Source organism: Elephas maximus, chromosome 22 (genome assembly GCF_024166365.1).
Source record: "Elephas maximus indicus isolate mEleMax1 chromosome 22, mEleMax1 primary haplotype, whole genome shotgun sequence".
Lineage (NCBI taxonomy): Eukaryota > Metazoa > Chordata > Mammalia > Proboscidea > Elephantidae > Elephas > Elephas maximus.
In genome coordinates this window covers 17,100,408-17,111,571 of record NC_064840.1, presented here as the reverse complement: position 1 = coordinate 17,111,571, position 11,164 = coordinate 17,100,408, and the positions used below count along the sequence as shown (strand labels likewise).

Below are 11,164 nucleotides of genomic sequence, written 5' to 3'. Positions count from 1 at the left end.
TTCTTTTGTGGCTATTCCTGCAATACCCAAACAAACCCATTGCTGTTGAGTCGATTCTGACTCATAGAAAACATATAGAACAGAGTAGAACTGCCCCATAGAGTTTCTAAGGAGAACCTGGTGGATTCTAATTGCCAACCTTTTGGTTAGCAGCCATAGCTCTTAACCACTACACCACCAGTGTTTCTGTTCCAGCAATCGTGGGTGGTATTTGGATAATATTTATCTTTGTGTTATATTTGTTTGTCAAAGCTGCAATTCAGAGTGTCCTGGTTCTGGGACTTATTTTTATAGGGTAACTCCTCAGGCTCAATTATTCAACATTTGCTAGTATTTATTAAGGAGTAGTACTAACTAATGAATGTGGGTGCTGTATTAGAGCCCCCCCTTTTTTTTTCTTTCGTGATCAGAGGCCCAAAACTGTCTCTTATATTTAGAAGCCTGGATCTAGGGTTACATATCAAGATACAGGCAGTGCTGTTTTGCTGAATGCAGCTGTCCTGGTGTAAGCCAAAGATAGTTTGCTGATCCAGGAGCTGAGGCCAGCAATTTTATGTCTGTGTCTGCTTCTCCCCATAACTTATGGGCCAAGACAGGGCAACTTCAAGAGCTATAGCGATGTCAGCCTTAGCGATGCACAGAGTAATGGGACAGGGACATTTGCTACCTGAGCCATCCTCCCTCCGTTACAGCCAGTGCTGCCTTCTGTATGATCACATAACACTTTGTTCCTGTCACGCCTCCTTCTAATTGTTTGCATTCATGCCTGTCCCCCACTAGCCTGAGAGCCCTTCCCAGGGGTCTCTCTTTAATCATATGTGAATTTCCAAAGTCCAGCCCAGATCTTTGGTAGTACAGGTGCCGGGTAAGTATTGGTCAAACGAGGAAATGAATGAGATTCACAACATAATGAGAACATTCTTGGGAAAGTTAGATTACTTTCATCAGGCTTGTAGAAGGAATAGGAAGCAGCAGCATGCTTGCTGTGGGCAGTGCTTGATCTGTCTTTCCTGGTTAAAGCACTTAGGTTTTTTTTTTTTTTTTTGTGGTGGGGAACCACACTTTCCACACCCTCAATCCATAAAGTTAGGGTGGAGCTGACCTCACCCTCAGCTCCAGTGGCTGAAATGTGATACAGGCCTGACCAAAGAGGGTACCACAACACCCCTGGCCGCACTATCAATTCATATCGTGGTCACGCCAGTGTATCAATGGCTGGGATCCATTCCGATTGGTCAGTTCCTGTTCCAAATCAATTGTGCGTTATTTTAAATTGAACTTTTTTTTATCCCCCTGAAGCTATTGGGAGAAGAGGCATTTCCTTTCCATTAGCATTGTTAAACAGGTAAGAAGAAGACTGAAGCTGCTGGCAGCCATCTTGCAACTTTGAAGCTAAAACTAACTCAGAAGCAGGGATGGATTAATCAATAAGCAGGGTACACCCAGGTTTAATTGTGCTTGTTTACTAATCTGTAGTGCACAGTTTCAACTGGGTTTTACCACATGATGAATTTCATCAGGTGAAATTGTGCACTATAGGTTAGTAAGTAAGCACAATTAAGCCTGAGTTCACCTTGCTTTCTTAAGTGGGTGCTTATTTATTTTTTTTACCTTGCTTATGGGTTAATCTGCCCCTGCTGGGAAGAAAGTTTGTTGTTAGTTGTCATCTAGTACATTCCCACTCAAGGCAACCCCATGTGTTGCAGAGTAGAACTTCTCCATTGAGTTTTCAAGGCTGTGACCTTTCGGAAGCAGATCGCCAGGCCCGCCTTCTGAGAGGCACCTCTGGGAACCACCAAACCCTCAGCTAGTAGAGCATTTCACCATTTGCACCACCCACGGACTCTCGGAGAAAGTTGGAGTTGAGAAATGGAGAGAGACAAGCTCCTTATAATACTCAATACCAAGATCCAGACATGCCTGAAGGTGTCTTTGGAATTTTCAGTTATGAAAATGAGCCAGTAAACTCTACCAGTTTTTGTCGGGTTGCTGAAGAAGCCCCTTGGTGGATGTACCTGGTCATGCTTTTCCTAATCGTGTTGTTAGGGTAGAGCAGAGGCAATTTCAGCCTTGGAGAAGACCTTCATCTCTTTCCTCACTCTTAAAGCTCTCTGCAGACCCCCTGTCTACCTGGGAGATCTTACTTGGTAACAAGAATTTTTTTTTGACTTCATTGGAACCAAAGGTTTTTAATATATAGTAGAAAGGCTTTTTACCTTTTTGATTAGCCCGTAAATTAGTTTGGAATGGATGCCTCTCTAGTCACACCCTGTCCTCTGTATGGTTTTCCCTACAGGCTTGGGCAGGGATGGGTGGGTACATATTGGTTTTCAGAGTCTCTGAAAGGTGGGGAACTCCAAGAAAGCACAATTTACACACCATGGTAAACAGGCTTACTTAAAACCATTTTTATTCTGCCTCTCATTAACACATTCATTTGATTTGGATAGAAGACCAGGGGCTCCCCCACACACAAACAAAAACCACAATGTGAGAAACAGAAATCAGGATCCAACATGGTGGGCTGACTGTAGAACTTCTGTGTGCTGAGAATATATGTCCCTGATTTAGATGTCCTCCAGGGACAAGTGCTGGCTCAGGACAGACATCTTGGTGAAATGACTGGTAGAATGTGGTGTCCGTCAGTTTTTATTTTTTGTTAGGGTTCAGTATTTTAACAAATGTCTGGGATTTATAATAAAACTCACAACAATGCTTTGATTTTGCATAAAACCTTAGAATTTCCCCTCAGGGGCATTTACATCTATTAAGGCAATGAATTCTTACAACAACACTGTGAGGTAAGTAGACAGGCATTCTTTGTTTTCCAGAGGAAGAAATTTGAGGCACAGAAAGAAACTAAGAAACTTGCCTCAAATCAACTTGCATAGCTAGTTAGTTGGAAAAAAGGGACTGGACAACAGGTATTTTGTTCCACTCAGCTTCTTATTCATTTAACTAGAATAAGCTACTTTCTCTTTTGCTTAAAAAAAAAAGTTGGTGCAGTTATTGTGGTGTTTCTAACATTAGTTCTTTGATTTTTGCTGCGTATACGCATTGCCTGTTATGTTAATCACTTGGTGTTTTTCTTAAATTATTTGAAAAGCAACACATCCCTTAGTAGAAAGCCATAAATGGAAGGTCATAAATAAAAATAAAAACAATGAAAACAAGACAATGGTATTAAATTTTATTTAGGCAGAAGGCTCTGAACCTGAGGCCTGCTCTTTCTTTGTTAAAAAAGGAAAAGAGCCGTAATGTCAGAAAGGTGTTAGAGACCTGCTAGTACTAAACAGAGACTTTCTCCTGGGTGTAATCAGGATTGAAAAAAGAATAGAAAACGGAAAAACTGTCTTTATGATTCGGTGTTACTTAATGTTGTGTGTGTGAACTACTTAAAATTATCTTGTGTACCACCTGTGGTACGCAAAGCATCTCACGCTTTGGAAAACACAAGGTTGGTGTGTTCTGGTAGGCAGAATAATGGTGCTATTAAACTAGTATATTCACTCTGGAAGGGTTTACATTTGACAGAAAAGTATTGCAATGGGTGGCACTTCCAGGTGGCATACAGGAGAACCAAAGATCTTTCTTGAAATTTCCAAAAAAAAAAAAGGTTGAAAAAAAGCACATTCCATAAACAGCCAGTTTATTCTCCAAAATGGGATGACGAAGGCACACATGTGCCTAGAATTGACTAACTATATTCTCAGAGTTTGTTTCAGTGAAGCCTAAGGTTGCGGTCAAGTTGACCAATGGAGGATAAGAGCAAGGTGCTGTTAGAAAAAGTGAGGATCAAGACAAAGGCCATGGGTTCACTGGATGACCCATGGGTGAACTCTGAGGGGTTGACAGGAGAAGGAGTTATTGAAGACTGGAGTGAAGTTACAGCATATGAAAAGAAAAAAAAAAAAAAATCCACAAATCCAGCTACTGTAGACAACTTTAAACATGCAACGATTGTTTGTGCTCAACATCTTCCGTCAACACCCATGCCCACAGCTCGTCCCAGGAACCTCCCTCTCCCCCCACGAAGTCCGCCCCTGGTGTAAAAGCCCCGGCTCCCTGAGGCGCTGCTCTGGGGAAGAGGCGTGGACACCGTGGTCTTCACCAAACTGAGGTTCTGAGACCGGATAGTTTCTTCTTTACAAATCAGTGACTTTGGCTGACGTGGCTGTGCTCCTTGGTTTTCGTAAAATTTGGACTTGGAATTCAGTTGCCAGGGACCTGCCTCTGGAGAGTCCTGGAGGAAGAGACCTTACCGTCTGAAGTCAAGGGTGTGTTCCTCAAATTCCTAGGGTATGTGCGGGTGAGGTCTGTTCTCCACGCTCACGGTGGACAGCTGGCTCCTCACATCCTGTGTGGTACAGACAGAGTGAGACAGACAGAAAGACAGCGTGACTGAGGCTCCATGGTGGACGACCGCTTGGTTATTAAACGTGAGTACGCCTGGGGTCGCAGTGAGTCGGAACCAACCTGATGGCAACGGGGTTGGTTGGTTGGCGTTTACTCTGACTAGCAAAGTGGTGAACGCAGACCAGCAGGTCTACGTGTTTTTGCCTCAGAGCACCGATTGCATTTTGAAAACTTTATTTGGAACATATATTTTAGTTTACGTGGGGCACTTGCCAAAAAAGAAGGAAAAAAATCACACCACACGGATGCAGCAAAAATGCTTCTTGAGCGTTTCTGAATCTTATTCTCAAGGAGCAGGAGTACTGTTAGCAGGTTGTTGTGCGTCCTTCAGGCATTTCTCTTTGCATTTCCATACATAAATATGCACTTACTAATTATATGCCTTTTCGTGTGGGGGAGGGAGTTTAATATAAATGGGATCGTGCTGTACATATTCTGCAATTTTTTAATACTTAACAAATGTTTATATGCTGGCACTGCTGCAGGTGTAGGTAATAATAACAACCAACAGTTACACAGTACAATGGTAACCCACTGCCGTCGAGTCCATTCCGACTCATAGCGACCCTATAGGACAGAGTAGAACTGCCCCATAGAGTTGCCAAGGAGCGCCCGGCGGATTTGAACTGCCAACCTTTTGGTTAGCAGCCGTAGCAGTTAACCACTAAGCCACCAGGGTAGGCACTGTGTTTTACATGTAGTCACTCAAATTTAATCCTCACAACAACCTTATGAGGTAGATAATGTTATTATCCCCATTTTATAGGTGAGAAAACTGAGGCCCAAGGGTATGCAGCTGTGGAGAGGTAAAACCGGTAGCCGTGATGCTGACTTACGGTGACTCCATGGAGAGTAGAACTGAGCTCTGTAGGGTTTTCAAAGGCTGATTTAATGGAAGCAGATTGCCAGGCCTTTTTTCTGAGGCACCTCTCAGTGGACTCGAGCTGCCAAGCTTTCAGTATGCAGCCAAGCACTTTAATCATTTGTACCACCCAGGGACTCCATTTAGAGGTAGAACCTGGATTTGAGCTCCAGTAAACCCTGGTGGCGGAGTGGTTAAGTACTACGGCTGCTAACCAGAGGGTTGGCAGTTCGCATCTGCCAGATGCTCCTTGAAAACTCTATGGGGCAGTTCTACTCTGTTCTATAGGGTTGCTATGAGTCGGAATCAACTCGACGGCACTGGGAGTCTAGCTTCTCATTAGGCACCTTAAGTACTACACTCTACTATTACGAGCAGTGAAAGAAATGAAAATGTTCCTGGAGTTTTTCTGCATAGTACAAGGAAACTGTGGCGTAGTGGTTAAGAGCTCGGCTGCTAACCAAGATGTCGTCAGTTTGAATCCACCAGGTGCTCCTTGGAAACCCTATGGGGCAGTTCTATTCTGTCATACAGGGTCACTATGAGTTAGAATCGACTTGATGGCAACAGGTTTGTTTTTGTAGGAGGAAACAGGCCATAAACATAAGTATATGATTTGTCAGGGACTGCTAAGTGCTAAGAAGAAAAGTAAAGTTGGGTAAGGGGATGGAAAGAGGGAGGGTGGGGCTATGGGTGTTATTTGAGAGAAGTTGGTTAGGAATAACCTGTCTGCTAAGGTATTATGAGTACGCACCTGAAGAAGAGATGGGAGTAAGCCATGTCAGTATCAGGAGGAATAGAGTTCTCAGCAGATGTAACAGCAAGTGCAAAGGCCCTGAGGCAGGAGCATGCTTATGTTGATCAGAGAGGAGAGTGTGGAATGAGAGTGGAGGAGAGTGCTGGGAGATGAGATCATGCAGGGCCTTGTAAAGCCACAGTAAGGAAGGCATTTCCATGTTTAAACTGCAGTGTAGTATCTATCCTATGAATAAACTACTAGTATTTATTTAGCAGAGCCCCGGTGATGCAGTGGTTAAGAGCTACATCTGCTAACCAAAAGGTCGGCAGTTCAAATTCATCAGCCGCTCCTTGGAAGCCCTATGGGGCAGTTCTACTCTGTCCTGTAGGGTCTCTATAAATTGGAATGGACTCAACTGTGTCAGGTTTGGTGTGGTTTTTTGGACTTAAGTGTTCTACTGATGGACGTTTAGTTTTCGAGTTCCCCCATTCCAAACAGCTGCGGTGGATATCATTCCCCATCCGTGGCTCACCACCCTGGCTGCATGTTAGAATCCCCTGGAGAGCTCTAAATCACACTAGCACCCAGCTGTATTAGGGAGATTCTAATTGGTTTATGGTGGGCCCTCAGCTTTGGGTTTTTTTTAAAGCTCCCCAGGTGATTCTAATATGCAGCTCCGACAGGAGAACTATTTTACATGCCTTTTTGTGCACCTGAATACAGGGTGGATATCAACTAAAGTCGAATTGCTAGGTGGGTGGATACATGGATTTTTTTTGTTGTTGTTGTGTGCCTTGGATTGATTCTCACTCATAGAAACCCTATAGGACAGGGTAGAGCTGCCCCACAGAGTTTCCTAGGCTGTCATTTTTACAGGAGCAGATCGCCAGGTCTTTTCACCTGCGGAGCCGCTGGTGAGTTCAGATTGCTGACCTTTCAGTTAGCAGTCGAGCACTTAACGATTGTGCCACCATGGCTCCTACATGGATTTTAAGGCTTAATGAATACTTCCAGATTGACTTCCCAAAAGAGTGCCCCAATTTACTGTTCCATCTACAATGTAATATCCCATTCTTCATACTCTTGCCAACCTTGCTTGATATTACCCATCTTTTGTTTCAGTTTGGTACCAAAAAAAATAATGTTTCCTTGTTGCTTTAATTTGTGTTTCCCTGGTTACCATGTGGTTGAACTTTTTTTTTTTAATTTGTTTTACTTTACTGGATGAGAGTTTACAGAGCAAACTAGTTTCTCATTAAATAGTACACATACTGTTTTATGACATTGGTTAACAACCCCACAATGTGTGCACACTTTGCCTTTTCAACCTCAGGTTCCCTGTTACCAGCTTTCCTGTCCCCTCCTGCCTTCTAGTCCTTGCCCCTGGGCTGGTGTGCCCCTTTAGTCTCATTTTATTTTATGGGCCTGTCCAATCTTTGGCTGGAGGGTGAACCTCAGGAGTGACTTCATTACCGAGTTGATAGGGTTACAGGGTTTCTCCAGTCTCTGTCAGGCCAGTAAATCTGGTCTTTCTTTTTGAGTTAGAATTTTGTTCTACATTTTTCTGTAGCTCTGTCCAGGACCTCTATTGTGATCCCTGTCAGAGCGGTCAGTGGTGGTAGCTGGGCACCATCTAGTTGTACTGGACTCAGTCTGGTGGAGGCCGTGTTAGTGTGTTCCATTAGTCCTTTGGACTAATCTTTCCCTTGTATTTTTAGTTTTCTTCATTCTTCCTTACTCCCGAAGCAGTGAGACTTAGATAGCCTCTCACCGGCTTTTAAGACCCCAGATGCTACTCTCCAGAGTAGGATGTAGAACGTTTTCTTTATGAGCTATGTTATGCCAATTGAGCTAGATGTTGCCTGAGACCATGGTCCCCACAGCCCCGAGCCTAGCAGGTCAGACCCTCAGGGAGTTTGGGTATATCTATGGAGCTTCCATGACCTTGCCTTGTACAAATTGTGCTGGCTTTGCCAGTATTGTGTGTTGGTGGTTGAACATTTTTTCATGTGTTTATTCTGATTTTTCATCAGTTTCCCACCAGCTTATATCCTTTTTAAAGGAAAAATCTTTCCATTGTTGGTTGGTGACTTAGGTCTGACTTGTCTCTACTTCACCTACCTGACCAAACAAAGAAAAACTCTTCTTACTTTCTAGAAATGAGTAATATTTCCCCATTTTTTCATCATGGAGTCACTACAACTCTCTGAAGACATAGCTTTGCAAAACAATCCCCAGGGAGCCTTACCTCAGCCAGTAATACAGGGAAGAGGACAGATATGTTCTTTTTGTTTTTTGCAAAAGGGCCAACTTCTTGCTTATCCCCCACCTTGGTATATATGCCAATCTTGATACAACTGAAGGATATTTTGAGGCCGGGAAAGGACCCATTTCATCTTGTTTTCAAGACAGAAGCTCTGCCAGTATGGAGTGGGTTAATATCTGCTAACTCTCTGCCTGTTAGTGGGAGTCAATTGTCAGACCTTTAACCCTCTTTAGACATCAAATCCTCCCCTTAAGGAAACCTTGGAATATGAAGGCTCTTATTGTCAAGAATGGCGAACAAGCATTTTTAAAATGTGATACATATGCCTCGTTGTTTGATACTTACAAAACCACTCAGAGGTGTAAGTTCAGTGGGTTTCCATTGCATGTGTGTTTCGCTTAAGACAAGTCAATTATTCATGTTCCTCAGAAAGAAAAGAGCGACTATTTAAATAGAGCTGGAGATTCTAGCAATCATTCCACTCAGTGTTCATGAACATGGGATAGAGATGTGACTATTTCTGTGTGAACCTGGAGTGAGGTTCCAGTGTTTCAACATATGCCAGGAGCCCTACACACGGAAACTGCTTCAGCCAGAGCTCAACCCAGTGCTGGAGGGAACACTGGCTGTGTTGGGCTGATCAAGTTTCTGTGTGAGTCTCTAATATGATGCCGGTTTAAGGATTCTTCCAATATTAATTTTGATAATACTCAATGCTTGCCTTGTACCCTGGCATTAGAACCTAACCCCCAAGTAAAATGAAGCTTCACCAGTGTCACCTTAGAGTGTCATTCATCATATTTTGCTTGCCTCCGTCACACCCAAGCCTTGTCATGTTATTTGGTTTTCCTGTTACAGAAGTTCCACTGACCATGAGCCTGGCCAGGAGGATGAGGAAGCTTGGGCAGTGTGTAAAATTTCCAGAGAGCAGGGGGAAGAATCAACAGCTGAACCTTCCACCACGTATCTTAAACAACCAGCCAATTGCGGTTGAGTCTTGGGGTGACCCCACACATGTCAGAGTAGAACTGTGCTCCACCCCTCTATGACTGATTTTTCAGAAAAGATCATCAGGGCTGCCTTCTGAGGTGCCTCTGGGTGGACTCAAACTTCCAACCTCTTGGTTAGCAGCCGAGTGTGTTAACTATGTGCACCACACAGGGCGTCCCCAAGAATCTTAGGGATTGTTGTTTTCGGAATCTTAGTCCTGTTTTGTGTAGCATGTCTACATAGTCGAGAATGTTTTCAGTTAAATGCAAAGCCCTAGAACAGTGGTTCTGCAGCTTGAAAATACTCAATTATTTTTGGGGAGGGGTTTGAAAAAAAATGCACATTCCAGGGTTCCACTCCCGGTGATTGTGAGTCAGCCTTGAGTGAGGCTCAGAAATCTGCATTTTTACAAACATCCCAGATGGTTCTGTTGGAGGTGGTTCTGAGACCCAGGCTTTGAGAAGCGTGACTAAAATGACCTTGCTTAAATCCTCAAGGCCCCAGCAGAAAGTAAAAGCCTGCAGGGACTTGAATTATTAGAATTGCTAAATAATGACTACAATATTTAAACATTTGTGTGACTCATTTCTCCACCTTCCCTAGCAACTTGGGGGCAGAGGATTTTCTGACTTTGACGTACTGTAAATTTCTGTCCTTCTTGGACCAGAACACACCACCTCGGTCAGTAGAGCATTCTGTCCAAAGCTGCTGAATGTTTGATGTCATGAAACGTCATCTTTCTTTGCCCTGTTGACCATGTGTCTCACATATATATCTTGTAAAATCAGGATATGTTGAGACAGTTTTATGAACTTGGGTATAAGCCTATCATGAACCAAGACTATTCTAAGAATACTTGGGATTTTGACCATTTGGGCAGAAGAGGTTGGTCGCAGTCTTGATAAGAATAAAAGAATAATTTTTAAGAAGGCAGGAACGTCAGAAATTTTAAAAGGCAACCATTTAAGTCTGACATTATTTTCAAATGACTTGAAACTCAGAAAATTCACATATCCAAGGCCTTTTGTCTCACCTTCTGTCTTGGGCTCATTTAAAGCCAGATTTTTCCAGCCCTTTGGTTGAAGTCCTTGATACTTTTCAGACTGTTACAAAAGAGCCTCCCTGCGGGTACATCTGCTCTTGCGGTAACTTACTCCCATCCTTGGCGTTGAGTTTGATATAACAAGTCAGGCTGATGAGTTTGGTGATGTAAATGAAAACTGACCACTCTGTTAACAGCCACCATTGGCGCGTTCTTCCTTTCGGACTTTATGGGGAGGAGATGTACCAGGCTTTTGCCATCGGTGCTCGGTGGACCACTTGCCTCAGAACCCCCAAGGTGGGAGTGGGGAAGGTAGGGAGAGGGTTGGGCCTCACTTAGGACTTAGCGAGTTGAAATGGAGCTTGGATGTCACCTTCTTTTAAACCTCTGAGAAACTGGCCTTCTTGTTATTTTTTTAAACAGAAAGATAGACTTGATTTCATTCTCTAAAGGCTAACTTCTTTCTCTCCCTCTCTTTGTTTTTCTCAGGACACACAACAAAGCCTTTAAATTTGAGTTTCTTCATGGACTTCTAACAGTGGAAAACTTTTTTGTTTTCATTGATAACATGGGGGAAAAAAGTACCTAAAAGGAACGCGAGTGTCCATATGGGGAAATCATTATTATCCCCATTTTACAGATCAGGAAACTGAGGCACAGAGAGCTTAGTAACTTTACCAGATGGTCTGGGTGGCAGAGTTACGGTTTGAATCTTGTTAGAGCTGGCACTGAAGTCCAGGCTCTAACCACTGTCAAACACTGCCTCTGAAAAAGAAGGAGCACAGAAGTAGCTCCCATTCATCCCTTTGGTGTTATTGATAAACCTCCAGTGCAAGCATACCCACATAA

The 11,164-nt window shown here is 43.3% G+C and overlaps 1 protein-coding gene across 1 annotated transcript in view; it reads right to left on the bottom strand.

Moving 5' to 3' along the window:
- Positions 1–2,413: 2,413 nt before the first annotated feature.
- TMEM233 (transmembrane protein 233) overlaps positions 2,414–11,164 on the bottom strand; it is a 46,473-nt gene continuing 37,722 nt past the window's right edge. Inside the window, exon 3 of the mRNA XM_049865456.1 lies at positions 2,414–4,357. Within this exon, the coding sequence (XP_049721413.1) occupies positions 4,351–4,357 (7 nt within the window). The 3' untranslated portion in view covers positions 2,414–4,350. The remainder of the gene's footprint in view (positions 4,358–11,164) is intronic.